The 19,119-nt window shown below is 29.3% G+C and overlaps 3 protein-coding genes and 2 long non-coding RNA genes across 5 annotated transcripts; 3 read left to right on the top strand and 2 right to left on the bottom strand.

Moving 5' to 3' along the window:
* The first annotated feature begins 911 nt into the window (after positions 1-911).
* Sps1 (inactive selenide, water dikinase) lies at positions 912-6,180 on the top strand. The gene is given in 7 exon segments (XM_015335797.2): positions 912-1,636; positions 2,541-2,645; positions 2,796-3,057; positions 3,185-3,375; positions 3,459-3,703; positions 3,955-4,018; positions 4,021-6,180. Coding segments are annotated over 7 exon segments (1,239 nt in total). The 5' UTR covers positions 912-1,350; the 3' UTR covers positions 4,107-6,180.
* Positions 5,921-6,924, bottom strand: LOC107074401 (uncharacterized). Its single transcript, XR_001476884.2, has 2 exons — positions 6,811-6,924; positions 5,921-6,732 (listed from the first exon to the last, which is right to left on the bottom strand). It is a non-coding gene; the product is annotated as an uncharacterized LOC107074401 (long non-coding RNA).
* On the top strand, positions 6,726-10,928 carry Ak3 (Adenylate kinase 3). The gene is made up of 4 exons (XM_015335798.2): positions 6,726-7,187; positions 9,418-9,537; positions 9,658-9,830; positions 10,211-10,928. Exons 1-4 carry the CDS (start codon positions 7,019-7,021, stop codon positions 10,415-10,417), a joined length of 669 nt encoding a protein of 222 aa, XP_015191284.1. The 5' UTR covers positions 6,726-7,018; the 3' UTR covers positions 10,418-10,928.
* A 192-nt stretch (positions 10,929-11,120) lies between these two features.
* Atg4b (Autophagy-related 4b) lies at positions 11,121-15,453 on the bottom strand. The gene is made up of 6 exons (XM_015335796.2): positions 15,313-15,453; positions 14,870-15,043; positions 14,400-14,744; positions 14,030-14,311; positions 13,528-13,928; positions 11,121-13,076 (listed from the first exon to the last, which is right to left on the bottom strand). The coding sequence occupies exons 1-6, from the start codon at positions 15,350-15,352 to the stop codon at positions 12,879-12,881; spliced, it is 1,440 nt and encodes a 479-aa protein (XP_015191282.1). The 5' UTR covers positions 15,353-15,453; the 3' UTR covers positions 11,121-12,878.
* LOC149033065 (uncharacterized) lies at positions 15,051-15,451 on the top strand. Its single transcript, XR_016176025.1, has 2 exons — positions 15,051-15,281; positions 15,405-15,451. It is a non-coding gene; the product is annotated as an uncharacterized LOC149033065 (long non-coding RNA).
* Positions 15,454-19,119: the final 3,666 nt, after the last annotated feature.

Below are 19,119 nucleotides of genomic sequence, written 5' to 3'. Positions count from 1 at the left end.
ATACTATAAAATAAAACAAAAACAGAATTTCTTTTTATTATCCGTCAAACCGAAATTATTCTAATATTGATTATTTGTATGTCTCAGTTAATTTTAAATATTGTTCCTGCGAGATTCAATATGATTGAGAAATGTTTATTATTGAGAACCACTGGCGGAGCAGTGATTGTCGTTATATTCGTACACGAAAAATAAAAGTATCGTGATATTTGTAGGAATAAAATTCAAACTAATAAATATCTTTGGCAAAGGATATGTGAGAGTACTTAAATTACTTGGTATAAAGAAATTTATGAATCTATCAAACCGTGACATATTCGATTAACCGGCATTACTCATATGTCTGAATACGAGTCTGCAATGGTAGCGTATAAGAATAGCTTACGTTTACACGTTTCGTATTTTCGTATAGTCTTCAATCGACATCTGTATCAATATGTATGCATTGCTAGAAAATTATAAAAAAATATTTTAACATCGTTGTATTACAAAATTATAACAATTGCATTTAGAAATATAAACACAATAATTTTGCATTATAAACATCCGTAATTTATATTACATATGAATAGAATTGAAAATAATTTATTGATTACAATAAATGAAATAAAAAACAAGACAAGAAAATACTGTAATAGTTTCGTCAAATTCCAAAATATATTTTGATTCGGCAGTGCGTCCTTAGAACTTTGGATGAGTGAAGCATATGTAAGAAGGAAAGAGAGAAACAGCAGTCTAGAATGGTGGTTAAAATGAATGACGATTAGTTTAGTTCCTGGGGCGAAAAGATGTTCTAGATACTTACCTGAGAGATTAGTGAGTAATGCGCATGCTCTAATTCGAAAGGACCAATGAAAAAAGGGCAAAGGCATGGTAGGGGCATCGTGGGGGCTCACGGTGGCCTTGCGCGTTCTCTCAGCTTTGTGAACGTTGGAGGTACGTCCATTTTGTTAACGCGTACGATCCCGGCTAGTCGACGCCGGTGTAGAGTATAATTCACGTTCGATGCGAGTTCACATGACGGCGGGGGTATTATAGTCGTGTGGTGTAGGGTCAATCGCGAGCAGTGGCTGTCTGTCGGCGGCGTACGGTGTCGCATCGTTTTCGTCTTTTCTTTGATTCGTTGAGAGACGAGGAGAGAAATACGATTAGAATTATTCTTTATAAACGCGTGTGAGAACCTTTAAATAATTTGACCGTCTTCAAGATTGTTAATATTATCGACTATTTATAACCGTGATAGAATTTTTATCGGGTTAAAAGAAATTTTTATTTGTTGTTCTCTCTTCTCTCTTTTTTTGTACTTCCATCTTTTCCGTATCGCGTCTTCTTTCGAGATTTCGGTACAAGATGGCGGACATACAGGGAACCCCAGTCGCTCAGGACGCCCTGTCCGTCGTACAGCTGGAACTTGGTGGTAATCCAAATGCCTTGGCGTTGCGCAGGCCATTCGACCCGGTGGCACATGATCTTGATGCGACCTTCCGCTTAACGCGGTTTGCCGATCTTAAAGGATGAGGGTGTAAAGTCCCTCAGGAGATTCTTGGAAAACTCCTAGAGGGACTACAGGCAGATGATAATGCCGCACAGGATCATGAACATGCCCACTTTATGCATATGGCCATTCCGCGCATCGGTGAGTTATTATGCTTATGCGTAATTAATCACACGCTCCTGTGCGCGCGTTCGCGCTCACTCACTCACACACTTACTCATAGAGAACACAATGTGCGAGAGTACTTCTGAACATACGAGTACTCAACGTGATTGTGTAAGAGTTATATCTTTATGCATACATGATTTATTTTTTTTTCTTATCTATTTTTTTCTTTTTTTATAATTTCATGATATTTTATTTCTGCAATTAAATTCTATTTTCGATTTGATTTCTAATATTTATGTGCATTCTATCTTATCGATTCTTATTTGTTTTTCTTTTCAATGCAAATTTCATATTTCCACATTTAATATTGCAATTAAGTTAAAACTCTTGATAAATTTGATTTAAAACGACGTGAAAGTTTTTGGATAATTCATACACAAACGGATCGATCGCGATAGGAAAATTCCATTATAGAGAATGGGTAGGGGCACTAAACATTCGATTCCATCCCTATTCAATATGGCGGCGAATACAACCATCTCCCGCCTCTTTTCTCCCACGCTTCCGGAAGTATAGGTGTTCTCAACTTCATCGTATGAATTATTGGCGCGCTATATAATTAACGTTATGAAATATAACATTAGATTTTGAATATATAATTTTAAGAATATTATTTAATTAATAAATACAAATATTTATTTCATTCCTGCTAATACAGTAGAATACTTTAATTTTATTGGGTATTCTAAAGAAAAGCAGGTAGAAAAATATTTCGAAATTTTCCATACTGAAATGCTTTTAATTGGTATTCCAGTGCTGTCGAATTTCTTACAAATGAATTTGATAATTTTTTTTTGTTTTTGTATTTTTTTTTTTTAAATTGTATTTTAATTTTAATTACGACATTGTTTCTAATGAATTGTATTAATTGTTACAGGCATTGGTATGGATTCCTCAGTGACTCCTTTAAGACATGGCGGGCTTACTTTGGTACAAACAACAGACTTTTTTTATCCGCTAGTTGATGATCCCTACATGATGGGTAAGAGATATATATGCATCGATACGAGTAACAATGGAACCAAATTATTGAATTTATTTTTCTAAGTATTCTTTCTGACATTTTAGTTGAAACTTTGTAAAAGTTTATTTAGCAATTTCTGTTAGCACTTTTATTGGAGTATGTTTTCAGGAAAGATTGCATGCGCCAATGTCATCAGTGATTTGTACGCCATGGGTGTCACGGAATGTGACAATATGTTAATGTTATTGGGTGTCAGCACAAAAATGACAGAGAAAGAACGTGATGTAGTTGTTCCTTTAATTATGAGAGGTTTTAAAGATTCAGCACTGGAGGCTGGAACAACCGTTACTGGTGGTCAAACTGTTGTTAATCCTTGGTGTACGATAGGTGGTGTCGCTTCTACTGTTTGTCAACCAAACGAATATATTGTGTATGTTCAAAATTAATATCGTTTGCGGTGTGATTATACTTTGAATATTATGAATGGTCTTAGTAAAAGGATAAAATGATAGTAGTAGTAGTACAATATTAATAATAAGCATCTAAAATCTATGTAGACCAGATAATGCAGTTGTTGGTGATGTACTTGTATTGACAAAACCTCTTGGTACACAAGTAGCTGTTAATGCACATCAATGGTTAGATCAACCAGATCGTTGGAATAGAATTAAACTTGTTGTTAGTGAAGATGATGTACGAAAGGCTTATCAACGAGCGATGGATAGTATGGCACGTTTAAATAGAATAGGTATGTTGAAAGAAAATAATATTTTCGTCAAATATCGTATTATATAAGTGCGTGTCTAAAATATTTTGGAAATTTAATTGCAGCTGCGAGATTGATGCATAAATATAATGCACATGGAGCGACAGACGTTACAGGCTTCGGTCTCTTAGGACACGCACAAAATCTCGCGAAACATCAGAAAAACGAAGTCTCATTTGTTATCCATAATTTACCTGTTATTGCCAAAATGGCAGCAGTAGCTAAAGCTTGCGGTAATATGTTCCAATTACTACAAGGACATTCAGCTGAAACGAGTGGTGGGCTTCTTATATGCCTTCCTCGAGAACAAGTACGTTTATATATATTTATGTATATCATTTTGATCATTGTATACGCCTGCTAATACAGTAGAGTATTATCTTTGATTTAATATTCTAAAGAAAGGCAGGTAGATAAACGTCTAGAAAAACCCATGCTAATTTGCTATTAATAAGCATTTTAGTGTTGTCAATTTTCTTACAAATGAATTTTTTTTCTTATCTTTATATTGAAAGAAATTATTTTGAAGATTTTGACAAAATATTTATTTGTTCAAATTAGGCAGCTGCGTACTGTAAGGATATAGAAAAACAAGAAGGATATCAAGCATGGATTATTGGTATTGTGGAAAAGGAAATCGTACTGCTCGAATAATCGACAAGCCTAGAGTTATCGAAGTTCCAGCGAAAGAAAAGGATGGAGAGCTCTGGTAATAAAAAGACCAGAAGATTCTCAATCATTCATTTTGAAACATTTATAATATTAATAAATGGCACACAAGAACACCAAACAACACATGATTAATTAATGACATTAACGAACGAACCACACGTGCTGAATTTAAAAAAAACTTGACAAAAAGCCTTCACTTTAATCAATTTCATTTTCACTTTTTACTTTTGCTTTCACAGAAAATGCATTATGGATTTCATTATCATTTGTATTCTAAAAATAATATCTTATTAAATATCTATTTTTATCTTCGTTTTTTTTTTAACGAATAAATTATAAAAATATTTTTTCCGTAAACAAGCGAAAAGAATTAAATTTATATTTAATTATTTCAAAATATAATTTATATATAAAAATCGACCAAATGTTTCTCGATAATATTTCGAGTTTTATCGTTGATACTTTAGTAAAGAAAAGTATTGTTAAAAGTAATTCGATTATTATGATGAAAATGAGAGAGGGGGAGGGAAGAAAAAGACAAATTATAGGACTAAAGATGAAAACACATATGTACTATGATTAATTAATAATTAAGTAAACACACACAAATAAGTATAGTTTAAGGTAGCACTAGACTAATTATGCTTTTATTGCATTTGATCAAACTGGCAATATACTGTGAATGAAAAAGAAGAAAGAGAAAGAATATTGATGAAGATTCGTTAGTGAGAAGAATCTAAAAGAAAAAAAAAGAAACAAACAAACAAACACAAATAATAAAACACAATCGCAGAATGTATAGATATGTATATTTTAAGAATGATAAAATACAATAGAGACTCGAGTAATGTAAGATGAAGAAAGGCTGTTGTAATATGTAATATTGACTTATTTTATATGATAATGATAATGAGGTTGTGGTGACGACGATGATGATGGTGTATTTAAAATAATTGGGACAATTTTGACTATAATATCTCTCAAAATGTATTGTGTGTATTTGTAAAGTCTTATTCAGTGGCAAGATTTCGAAATAATTCCGAATCCCTGACGCGAATAATAAATTTTGAGAAAGAAGATTATATTTGTCATAGTGATTGATCTATAGTTAAAAAGAAAAGAAAATAAATCAAAACTTTAATCCTAGAGTCTCTATTGGGGATGTAAGAATTTATATTCGTAAAATGTTGTACACATGTTTGTACTTGAAAGAATGTAAGAAGGATAATCTTATAAAAAAAAAATGAAAAAGAAATAAATATATTAAAGAAATAAGTTTGCAATAATGAGACATATGTAAACGAAATATGGGATTTACAAAGCTAGAAAAAGTTTATGGAATAAATGTAAAAAAATAAAAAAAAAGGAATGCCCATGGTTCACACACATGTTATAAAAAAAAAATAAAAAAAACAGAGACGTGCAAAATTATTCTCGGATTAAATCAGAAATGATTAATTTAATTTGTATATTCATTGTTATATTTCATTGTTCTTAATCGACATTTGGTTTTTTGGTGTATTGTAATATTATAATTAATTATAAATATGAGTAATATAACGAAAGTGAATAAATGTTGAACATCATATCGATAAGATAGAAGGGGAGAAAAATAATTAAATTTAGAAGAAGAAAAAAAAATAAAGCGTGAAGATATACAAACAGGACAATTGATTCTGCGTGCTGACTTTGAACGTCTCTGTTGGAAAGAAAGTCCTCTTTGTGAGAGAGATCAAATTTTACTTCCTCTGCTAGCTAGCGTTCGTTCTCTTTGCTTGTTAGTTTTTCTAATAATAAGGAACAATAAATTGAAACATGAATATAAATAGTACAAGAAGAGATTCTCTTAAAAATAATTTGAAATTATTGAATCTGCAAAGTAACGATCGCTGTAGCAGGGGAAATATAATAAAATAAATAAAATACGGCCTCGATAAGGCCCAAAATCTAACAACCTCTGTTCTAATGGATATAAGGCCTTTTAATTATTGTCTCGTTACATATATACATACACGCTTTTGATAAATTCAAAAAAAAAAAAAAAAAGAAAACCCGGCACAGGCCCTAACGTTGTATTACTTTTTCATATGAATAAAGTGCTACTTTGTCAATAAATTAATCGAATTTTCGTGATTTTACCTATTACATTATACAATTATCAATACTACAATTTTTATTTGAAATATTAGTTAGATAAAATTGGTTAGTGTGTGAAGTAGTTAGTATCCAATTGATTAACTGTATTTTATTATATATAATATTACTTTTATGAAAAACCTGTTTGTTATATGACTGGCCACAATATAAATATTTATTCAATTAGTTACTATCTACAAATAATTGTTTATTAGAAAAATTATATTATGTAATCGATTACTTTATACATAAGCCCTTACTAAGGATTATTGTTGACCCAGAACCTAACTACTACATTAAATTGTAATGTAACTATTTAAAAAAAACTGGTTATTTAATCAATTACAGTATAAATAATGTTAATATTATACCACTAATCAATTCATGATAAGAACAATAGTAATCATTTAAAAATAAGCTCTTGACCATCAAGCTAAAGTCCATTGATAATACAATGATGGTTATACTACTATTGCGTCATTTGTTAGTTGCGTTTCGTACTCGAGGCAGTTAACAACGTGAACCTAGAATCTTAATATCATTCATTATTAGGTGTGAAAAATGTATGAAATGTCGTAAGGTCTAACTAAATATAAACGACCACATTACCAGTGTACGATGATAAGACAGATAACGAACTAAAAGACTAGACACCGAGTTCTATCTACGACAAATACCGAATTTTCACGAGTCCTAACGAATTTGAACGAACGATAGGCAAACCACGCTCTATTATAAAACAACGTGAGTAGGAAATAAGAAGAGAAGGTAATAAGACGTCGAAGTTAGGAAAACATTTTACCAGAGGATAGATTTAATGGTAGCGCTATCCACGTGTTTATCCAAGGCTGCGGCCTTCAGGGCCGTCATACTTGGTGCCCCGGCTTCTGGGAAAGGAACCGTTTCTTCAAGAATTGTTGAACAATTTAATGTTAAACATATTTCCAGTGGAGACAAATTACGTTTCCACGTGAGCACCGATACAGGTACGTTTTTTAATTCACCTAAGAAATTATATTAATTTATAGGTTTTTTTAATTTATATAGAGAAAAGAAAAGATGTTTTTTAAAATTAAACCGAAATTAAGAAAGAACGTTTTTTAATTATCAAGTTGCATTAAACTACCCTTAGACATTTTATCCTCGTTATCGATTTTATTCATCCCTTTTTTTTAACCAATCAAAATTAAGAAGAATTGGTAAATTTAAATCACTGTTCATTGATTTATTCGTGTATTTCAATTTAATTAATTTTCTTAATTAATTATTTTTCTTCTTTAAAAGAAAATTTTCCGTAGGATTAAATTTGTTTTTTTTTCTTCTTTTTTTTTGAGGTTAACTTATCGATCTGTTTACGCGGGAAATATTTGTTTAAACGGAAGGGAAGAAATCGATCGTAATATTGCGTCATGTTTTTTTTTCTCTTAAATTACAATTTTTATATAACCAAAAGAATATGTATAATAATTTATTTAATTAAATAATTAAATATATATATCTAACTATTTTTATTCTTGTATTTAATCGTCATTGAGATTCGTCGTAATCTTTAAAAGTGAATTGAACTGATGCCCAAAGATCAATGAGTGTGTAACCTCGAATTATATCGAAAACAATGAACGATTATCGAGATATCGTAAATGACGAGTTTAAATATCTCAAAGGAATTTCAAATGTTTTAATAACTCATCTTCTAATATTGGGTCGACGGACGATATTTTTTCATTGATGATTTTGGTTTTAAATCAAAAAAACTATATAAGAGTAAATTATTATCCATCCGTTTGTAGATATTCTAATGATTCATTCTTACGTAATATAATCATTGATACGATACCAATCTTTTTATATAGATATATACATACACGCACGTGTACTATATGTACAGGGTGTTAATAAAATAAAATGTAAGAAAAATCCATACATAATACGTGAGTCAATTGAAACGTTTCGAGTTTTTCATAGAAACAATTTGTTTTTGATTTTTTGTGTTGAGTCTCAAAACTTTTCGACCCATCAACTTTAACCAAAAAAAAATTCATTACAAAATGTAATTGTTTTTACACAACGCTCAGAACTTTTTCCATCCACTCTTGCATATAAATTTATATAATTAAATAATCATATTGACGATGCAATTAATTACTCTATTATTTTGATATTAGATTTATATTTATTTTTTCGTTCGTTAACTCATCGTCATCCTTATATACGGGTACGTACACCCTTCATCGTAACAAGTTCGTTTATTAAAAGTTGCGAGAGAGTAATCAATGGCACAGCACGTCAATTACTCTTTTCAATGTAACTACGAGACATACGTGACGTGTATATGTGTGCATGAATACGAGTTTTAGTTTATATATATATATATGTGTGATTTGATTTCGACAAACTGAAATCATGTCACCGTATGATAGTTAATTAAAATGTCTCGCAACGATTTCCTCAGAAATTTCATTGACATTCATCATCTTCGTGTCTAGAAAATCGAATGTCACAGAAAGAAAGAGAGAGAGAGAGAGAGAGAAAATGTGAATATTGCAACGCAATATTAATTATCATGTTTTTTATATTTCGTAGTTACGAGCATGTTTTTGGGACGAAAATAAAATGTTTAATAGCAAAGGTCGTATTGATAATTCGTATTAAAAAGTTTGCAAATACATTATCCGATATATTGAACTCAAATGAAGAAAACATTTTGAAAAGCGGCAAAATTTGAATTATTATTAATATTAGGAAATATTTCAAAGTTATCAATGAATGATATTTCAATATTTTTGTTATAATCTAATAAATTATAGATTGTAGTTGTATTATAAAGATGGCTGACCATATAACGTTTTACTCTACTTTTCAAATATATATTTCTTACATCTTTTCTATTTACTTCTCTATTTATATTGTAATTTTAAATATATATATATGTTTTTTTTAATAATTAAAAGAAGTTAACTATAATAAATAAAAAAAACAATTTGTGCAAACCAATATTACCGCCCGAGTGCGGTGCATTTTTTGCACCCTCGGGTTGATACAGACCTGAGTTTCGAATCATATAAATATATTATTTTATTAAATATTTAGTAAATTAATTGAGTAATTATAAAAAAAAAACATGACACATTTAAAGATTACTTGTTAATTACCGTCCAATTAATATAAAAATATAATAATTAGATCTTTAAAATATTTTGTTTGTTTATTCAACAGAATTAGGTAAAGAAGTAAAAAAATATTTGGATGGTGGAAGTTTCGTGCCAGACGAAACGATGATATCCTTAATCGGGAAAGAAATTGAAACTGTAGGTGATTGTAATTGGTTGTTAGATGGTAAGTGTAATTTAATATTTGAAATATTTTACCTTAGAATTTATTAATCGTTATTTAACACTATTTCTTATGATAAAAATAAATTCGATCGCACGAATACTTGGCACGATCCGCTTACAGGATTCCCAAGAACATTGACTCAAGCGGAAATGTTACAAAGAATTCAACCGGTGAATCTTGTTCTGAACTTGGATGTACCTACTTCGGTGATTTTAGATCGAGTAAAAAATAGGTGGATTCATTTGCCAAGTGGAAGAGTTTATAATTTAGGATTTAACGATCCTAAAGTACCGGTAAGTTTAATCATAAATCAAATTATTCATTTATAAAATTGACAATTAAATTAAAATTTAAGTATTAGTTAATCTAATTTGAATATTAATATATTGAAATTATTTTAATTGAACAAAAAAAAAAAAAAGAAAACAATCCAATAATGGATGGATTTCGTTATCTCGTTAAATAATATTAACAGATAATAAATAATGATCATACTAAACATTTCTATTTGTCATCTTATCATTCTCTTATGTAACAGACGATTATAAGCTTTGCCTTGCAATATGCATAACGTTTTAAAATTAAAATAATTCTCAAGGTGATTTATTATTAACATCTTTTCAAATATCTATATGCGTGTACATAAATATACGTGTGTATATAATATGCACAGGGTAAAGATGATGTGACAGGTGAAAAACTTATTCAAAGACAGGATGACAAACTGGAGGTTGTTCATAAACGATTAAAAGAATATTCTATGAAAACCGAACCAGTAATCAATTTTTATCGTAAACTTGGAATACTTAAGGATTTTCGAGGTAACACCACCAATGAAATGTGGCCTTCGATCAAGGAATGTGTTAAACAATTTTTATAATATTTCAAAGAAGAAGAAAAAACACGCACGAAAAAAACAAAAACAGTGAACTTTTTAGTGAAAAAAAAAAAATGAATTGACTGAAATAGCCTAGTTATATAGTTATGTTTAGAACTTATTTTTTACATTCAATACAAAATATACGCACATTTGTAAATATTTGTCAATGTTGTGTAGTACGTGTATCATATTATACATATGCAACGAATATTTTCGATATCGTATATATCGTTGATTATTATCGATGTATATATGTATACATATAGATATTTGTTTATTTCTTTTTTTATTATCGTTAATCATTTGATAATAAGCATAGACTGAAAAACGAGATAAATTAGGGTCTCGTGACACGCTTAATGACATTGCCAAATTTGATTTTAAATGAACAATTACATATAGTACAAGACAAGTAGTATTATCAATTGCATTATTTGTTGTAATTTTTACTTGTAAATAAATTGATAATATATAAATAAATAGCAAGTTGTATGTGTGTGTGTGCACATAATATCTGTTTATCTATACACATATAATATTTGATGGTTTTTTTCATTGCGTAAGCTGTACCTTAGCCACAATGATTAACTGTGAATGAGATTCGATAAAAAAAAAAAAGAAATGTTTTTGAAGCTACATAAAAACTTAAGATTAACAGCGCAACAAACACAAGTACCATTGAAAAAAAAATTATGTAACAAAGTTTATATGCCTCGTTCAGTTTTATTTATAATCTTCTTAACAAATCTTTAATGAATATGTATATACTCAACAGTGTAATATACATGTATATAATATATAATATATATGTATATATATATATTTATATATTATATATATACCATGCACACAATTCGCAATTATCTCGCGTACAATTAATTTATTTCTCTTTTTCAGCCATCATCATCTTAACATTATAAAAAATCAACAAATTCTCTTGATACCACCGTACATTTTTCCCCCATAACGTGAGGCTTAATAATTTTACTTAAATCTTAATATACCGAATTGTCGTGAAATATGATGATACGTGCAAAATTTTGATAAAAACTTAAAACTATTTAATATACACATTGATTTCAATTATTACAATTATATTATTTTCATTAACGAATAACGATCTAGGATTATAGAAAATAAATAATAAAGATCTATCAATATATTTCTCAATGATTGAATAATTTTTAAATTATAGATTTTAATATGAATCATTGATAAACACTTATTTTGAATACTGCTTTATAAATCATACAATAATTTTATTGCAACATTTATCATAATTAATTAATTATATTATCTAATAATAAATAAACGAATAAATAAATAAATAAATAACTTAATACTTTGAAATATAATAGATGATTATGAAACAATTTTAACAATTAACGAGAAAATACAAATTAATATAAATAATAATATAAATCATACATGTATACAAGTATTTATTTACTTGTGTAAACTCGATAGTTAATTTTTATTCATATGTATGTATGTATCCATGTATTCGTATTTTACTTTGCATGTTCTTTTTTTTTTTTTTTTTGTAGAAATAATGTACATTTTACAGGAACAGTTTACTCAGGTAATTGAGAAACGCTTTGTATGCATACAAATTGCTATTAATAGTAAAATGTATCTACTTACTTTACTTGCAATCTATGCAAGATTTCGAAGGATATATATTCTACAGAAATAAATAAATATTCTCTTATATATTTAATACAGTTTACGATCGCAATTATAATATATATATATATATACGTATTTAACAAAAAACAAATAAATCTTACTCCTTAAGTAGAGAAGAAGAGAGAGAGAGAAAGAAAGAGAGAGAGAGAGAGAGAGAGAGAGAGAGAATCCGAAGAAAAAATATAAATAAATAAATATATGTACATATGAACAAGAAGAAAAAAATCGCAACGATCTCGAGATCAGATAACAAAGAGTAAAAAAAAATTGTGCCTTTGTTTAATACTTATTAAAGATCATTGCATTAGTATCTTAATCACCATCAAACAAATAGATGGTTAGTTTAAACTTCTATCTTTTCTGCATATTTTTTTTTTACATACTTAAATATAATTTAGTCAACGCATTGACATCAGTCTGCAATTTTAAGACGTACACCATGTAAGATATCTTTTTCAAAAAATTCGCCATATTTTTTCTTAGTTAGAGCGTGCATATTTTTTTGTAGTTACTTTGCCTTTAAATTTGAATAACACTTAATTATTTAATAACGACACAACTGTATGTGTGTTAGATTTCAAAGTAATCTCTAATATTGTTGAATTTATCACTTAAGAATATTGGACGAATTAACAAAGGATTATAAATTTGTCGAATGTAGTAATAGTAGCAAGTAGTAATACTAATAGTATGATGTAAATAAGTAGATAGTACGTACTTTACGTAATTCGTACGTTTGAGAAATATTTATAAGTACATCGTGATTCTTTTTCTATTTATTTTTATCTTCTATACATATGAGTTCAAATTCCTCAAACTCATAATGATCTTCGAATGCACCAGGTCGTACAAACAATGTCGAGGGCAATGGATTTTCACCAACCTCTATGTTTTCTTGCAATTCTTCTCCGCTTCCTTCGCAAAATAAAAACATCGGATAATCCGCTTTCTGACTTTGAGACATAAATATCTGTAATAAAAATAGAATCAAATAAATGCTCTCATCAGACATAAATAAATTTACTTATCAAGTATTCATTTTCCAAAGTTACTCTTTTATTTCGATATCGGTTAATTCTTTTTAATTTTGTTGTTTTCGCGACCCCCTCCATTTGCAATCTTCGTATCCTATTTCTTTAAGATTTTTTCTAATATCATCCTCCCATCTACGTTTCTGTTTACTACTCGTCTCTAGTTATTTCCCGTTCGGTATACCGACCAATATTTTATGCATCGTTCGATTCTTTCCCATGCGCGCCACGTGACCGGCCTATTTTAATCGGCGTGATTTTATGACGTTAATAATATCCGGTTTATTGTACAATCGATGTTTTTTTACATAAAAAACATAAACTGACATACAATAACGTTAACATAAAATTGAATACAATAAATTATTTGAAAATATTATCAATACTTACGGTCTCGATCTTTGTTATAAATTCGTCAAAAGAGTCTTTATCATATATGTAAAAACCGATGCAACAGCTGGGATCCATTTTGGAAAGTACCATTTTTCTGGGTGAGGTACAATGGAATGTTGACAAGGAAAACATTTCTTTCGACATATCAACACTTTCTTGACAGTAATGAGGATCCAAATGTATCAACTTATCTTCTTGATAACCGATGAAGTAAAGCGAATGTCTAGGACGTCCACCAATGATACCAATGCAGAATTCTAATTCCAACAGCTTAGTCAAATATGGTATATACATTGGATTTAACTTATCTGTACCAAGTCTTAATGGTACTAGCAATATAAGAGATCTCCAGCTTCCATCCGATGTTTCGCATAATTTTTTCACATCGTCTAGATAGACTTAAATATTATTAGAAATAGATAAGTTAGATAAGATAACAAACGACTGATTATAAATAGTACTAAAATAAAATCATAAATATATATAATCTATCTTTTACCTGCACAATCTTGAGCAACGTAAACACATAAATTGCTAAACTCCCTGTGTATCTCAGCCGCAGATTTTACTGCTTGGCTTAAAATATGTGCAACTGATCCTGGTCCGTACCAATCCCCTATTTGTTTTCCTGATTGTGCACCAAGTGATACGAGTTTATGAATAGAAAGAGGAGAATGAGGTCCAGGTTGATCTCCAAACCATTTTATAATCATACGATGTTTCATCTCTTCATTTTTCTGTTCATCAGTTTCAACAGTTTGATCAGGATTCCACCTCCAATCTGTAAAGAATACATTTATTTTTTCAATTAATTATATTAATATATATATATATATATATATATATGTACAAAAGAACAAAATTAGTACCTCGTCCTAGAAAATGATAAACTAATGCTTGCGCCATCATCATCTGACCACTTCGTAACATACAACCCCAACCACAATCAGTAGTGAAAGTAGAACCTCTTAGATTAGGAAATTCTCTTCTGTAAGTAAGCCATAGGCGTGAAATAAAATCTCTTTTAAATCCTTCGATTCCTTCTTCGTAACTAGCAGCATCTATTGCCAGGGAAACTTCGCTTCCAGTTCCTAATCCAGAAAGAGCTTCTGATGCTTTTTCCAAAGTATCTTCCAATTGTTTGGGATATCTTTGTCCTAGCAACCATACTGGAGATTCTTTAGAAAAATTTGTTTTTATTTTTACGGTCCATCCTAGAAAATGGAAAGAAATAGTAAGAAAAGAATAAAATAACAATCCATATAATACGATTGTAGAAATACAATAAAATACAATTGTTAATCTTCTAATATATATATATATATATGTATGTACATACCATATTTAACATTATTCCATATAGAGAGCAATTTAGTTTTAACTTTATTATCAACTTCTGTTGCAACAGCAGAATCATCCAATTGCAATTCATAATGCGAGATTGGAACAATACGTTGAATGTCAGATACGTGGTCTGACGAACTAGAATAGTAAGTGCTATTGCTGAAACCTCCTAAAAAATCAATTTAATAAAGTTATTATATTTGACTACGAGTTTAAGATTTATAAAGTTTGTAATATACAAAACAAAGCGTTGACAGTAGCATACGGAAAGTTAATTCAAAACTATTTATTTTGTACATAAAAGAGGTACATAGAAAAAAAAAATTGCATTCCAAATGTGAAACTATTCTTGGAAAAAAAATAAATCTAAAAATATGTTGGATACGCATATATAAACTAACTAAAAAGCAAGTAAAAGATTGAATTTTCTTTACTCACCTAACCTTTCTCGTGCTGCTTGTATTTGTCCCTTCATCATATTCAAAATATAAACAAGGGCCTCGTATATTTCACAATAATATTTGTTTCAGATATTTTTTGATCACTCAAATATATTTACATTTTCGATTAACGAGCACCAACAACAGACAGACATTTGTTTAACCAGTAAGATTTTTGTCTTTTCACATTGTTTGAAAGAAAATTACATTTTGTTGGTCAAGGACAAAAAGAAATTAAGAGTAAAAGGATTATTACGATACGCGTCTAGCGCATAGAGAAACGGAATAAGACACAATGTCAAAGAAAGAGAGACACACACCACTTCGAACAGTGAACAATTCAATTTCTTCTTGATAATTCAGATCTGATGAATTGAATCCAGCACTCGAAACGAATGTTTATTATTATTTTAATTGATAAATAATGGTCGAAAAATGTGATAAAGAGAGAAAAAAGTAATCGGCTGGAAGCATCACTAGCACTGCACACTGATCAAAGGTCAATCGCGTATGTCAAACGAATGTCTCTCTTTATAATGGGCGTCCAAGTAAATTTAAAGTCTATCATTGCGTCAAACGAAGCGCCAACTACCGGCCGATTTGAAAACTATCTGCGCACGAGTTTTGTTTCGTTCGAGCGGAAACGCGGGAATTTTAATCCGATGAAACATATATTTATTTTTATCTTATCGATGATCGTTATGCGGAAAATAAGATAATTCTTGAAAGAAAAAAGAAAACATTGAGAATATGTTTTATACAGTTCAAAGAACCATACATCATCGGACATGTTTCTTTCCAATTAATTGCCAAGTTTTATGAGATATGTAGTTGTGATGTTTTATTAGAAAGAAAAAATGCAAAAAAAAGAAAAAGAAATAATGTAGTTTAAAAATACGTAACGTTGACCCTCTTTTTCCTTGGTTACGGAAATATCTTTCTAGCAAATGTCGTTAATCATATGAGATAAAGACCGACAGGACGTAATGCATTTGGTGCGCCACGTAATTGACGCAACTGATGGATTCCTTTGGTCGGTTTTACGATAATAAGATAAGTAATACCAAAATCCTTCGTTATTTCAATAATCTTTTTCATGCTGATGTTCACGCGACTGGAGTCACGTTATTTATTATCTTATCTTATTGTTAGATTACATTTTATTTATAATTCTTTTTTTTTCAAAAATGATGTTTCTAGAAGAACAGGAAGATGACTGTATCAATAATTTCTATTGAATTATTTATTTTGATATTTATTACTATTGTTTCATTCTTCGTACATTTGAGCAAATAAAAGGCAAATAAAAATTCCCGGAAGGAAGTAAGCAATTCATATATTTTATTAAAAGCACGTGTGATAAAATTAAATGATAACATCGATATCATGCGTTTACACACTTTGTACCAGTTAACTAAGAATACTGGTAAATATCTCTTATTTTTGCTGGATTTGTTTGACGCTAATAAAAATCATTCTATAAGAAAATGAGATTACTTTTTTATACCTCATATACAATATGTCGTAAATAAATATTGATCCTTTCGTGCGATTATATCACAAGTATAATATTATTCCAATATTAGAAATACAACTTTATAATTTCTTTAAATAACAAAGAAAATAACAATTTACAATTAGTAATAAAAATATCAAAGCAAATATACGATTTATAAAACTAATTTTCAATTGTTAGATAATATAACATTATCTATAAATATCTTAACTGATTTATCATACTGATCATACATCTATCAATATATCTAAATGTTTATATCAGATATTTAAAATGTCAAAAGATAAATGATTCAAATTAGAGTTAAGGACGCAGAAACCAAGATGAAAGTTTTCTGTTTGCTGATAAAAGATAAGAGTATGGAGGAAAAGAATATTGAAAATAAACATACAAAGAAACAGGTGTTAAACGTTATGCAAACGGTGTTCTTTGCTTTAGCTTTTACATAGCTAATTTTAAGTATAGAAGAGTATGTATGCATGGTATAATACTTACTTATACGCTTACTTAACTTCAGTCTTTGCTGATGAGACGAATCGAGAATTGCCATGCGCCTCTTGTTACGAAATATCTGCTAAGCTTTTCTCACACCAGAATTTCTCTCTCTTTCTCTCTCTTTCTCATTCTGTCTCTTTCTGTCCTTGTTCTCTATTTCACTTGCACGTAGTGTTCTTCTATTTCTCTCTTTGTCACCTCCACCTCATTGATTACCCAAGCTCGCGCTCGTTCTAAATTTCACATTGTGCAGTCGCTGCCGCGTCTCTGATGCGAAATATGAATCAACTTTATACGAGGCATTACTACTACCACGTGAAAGAGAGATTGATGGAAGGAAATGGAACAGCGTAATCATGCGGACAATAATCGTCTTCACCGTGTGCCCGTGTCGGTCTTCGCGACAATGGACGATCATCGGTCTTTATTGAAAGTTCCAAGCCGTTATATTAGTTAACCCCCGCTTTAATAAATATCCTTATAGAAATTCTATGCATATACGTTACGTATATATGTGTGTGACTCTTTATGAAAGAGTACACAACTTTCAAAATTGATTTTATAACAAAATATATTAAAATCTGACAAAGTCGATCAATCATTCGATGAAAATTCATCTTATTTTCAGATCTTTTTATATTTCAATCGTATTATCGATTATCCTTTAATGAAGCTTTTGGAATCGTTACGATTTACGAATAAGTATTAATCGAGTATTAATATAAAAGCTTTTAAATATCTTTTAAAGTCGAAATTGTCATTTTGTTCGTAGTTCAAAGTTTTATCTTTTGTTCATATATACATATTTGATAGTTATTTATGGAGTAGAATAAAAGCAGCTTAGTAAGGTTTACTTTCCAAACAATGGAGCTGCACCTTTGTTATGAGAATATTCAGGCAAATGAGCATAAATAGTAAGAATGTTTACCTAGCAGTTAATATCCTACATTTAAATAGGAAAGAATGTTAGTTAATGGTACTCATACAAATATATTAGCTTCAGTTAATTCCCTAATGTTAATAGAGAATATAAATATTTTGGAAATTTATCATAACTATACCTTTTGTGTTATATTTCAAATGCAAGCATAAAAGTGCAGATATTGTTTAGCAAGTAATTTTTTATGTTGAAAAAAAGGTTAATTATTATATGCAAAAAAGTTGTGAATCTATAATTGAAACTATTTATTTTTCAACGTTGCTCCAAAACTTGCAGAAAAAAAATAAGCTTAAAACTTGTCGACTTATCTACGTATATATGCTGATAGTATAAAAATAATATTTTATTTATATATAAATATGTATATATGTATATATTTATATGTTAACATATGCGTGTAAAACAAAATAAGCAGGGTTTACAAAGAAGGCTTACAATCGTACACGTGTATACGTATGCATAAAATGTGTTAATGAATAGATAAGTCTGTTTGACTGCGTATACAGAGTGTACTCAGTTGCAATGACAAATTTATCTTTTAGGATGTCAACAATAGTTTCTTAAATATGAGAACGAATGAGTCAAGTTAAAAATATGTATGCGCCATACTTATGTATATAAATATATATATCTATATTTATGAATATATACGTGTGTATATATTCTTGTATGCAATTTTAAGAGTGCGAGAATATGCGCACACTTATCAAAACATTTTGTGTGCACGTGTGCCTTTTTTTTCTTCTTTCGCAACATTCGCAGACATTTTTTTTTTTTTAATTCTTTTTCCTTACGTTTATTTCCAACGTTTCTTCTTATTTTTTTTTTTATGCTTGTCTAATTATAAATGAAAT

This window comes from Polistes dominula, unplaced genomic scaffold (genome assembly GCF_049000335.1).
Source record: "Polistes dominula isolate Pdom_NZ unplaced genomic scaffold, Pdom_raw_medaka contig_79, whole genome shotgun sequence".
NCBI classification, from domain to species: domain Eukaryota; kingdom Metazoa; phylum Arthropoda; class Insecta; order Hymenoptera; family Vespidae; genus Polistes; species Polistes dominula.
Note: the sequence above shows the minus strand (reverse complement) of the source record. Positions and strands in the feature narration are given on the sequence as shown.

Bases quoted from the DNA above. Each gene is read 5' to 3' on its own strand.
- Ak3 (XM_015335798.2), top strand. From the start codon at position 7,019: ATGGTAGCGCTATCCACGTGTTTATCCAAGGCTGCGGCCTTCAGGGCC. The intron at 7,188-9,417 runs GTACGTTTTTTA...TTTATTCAACAG, and splicing joins CCACGTGAGCACCGATACAG to AATTAGGTAAAGAAGTAAAA. The intron at 9,831-10,210 runs GTAAGTTTAATC...TAATATGCACAG, and splicing joins TTAACGATCCTAAAGTACCG to GGTAAAGATGATGTGACAGG.
- Atg4b (XM_015335796.2), bottom strand. From the start codon at position 15,352: ATGATGAAGGGACAAATACAAGCAGCACGAGAAAGGTTAG. The intron at 15,044-15,312 runs GTGAGTAAAGAA...TTGATTTTTTAG, and splicing joins AGCAGCACGAGAAAGGTTAG to GAGGTTTCAGCAATAGCACT. The intron at 13,077-13,527 runs GTAAGTATTGAT...TTTTTATTACAG, and splicing joins TTATAACAAAGATCGAGACC to ATATTTATGTCTCAAAGTCA.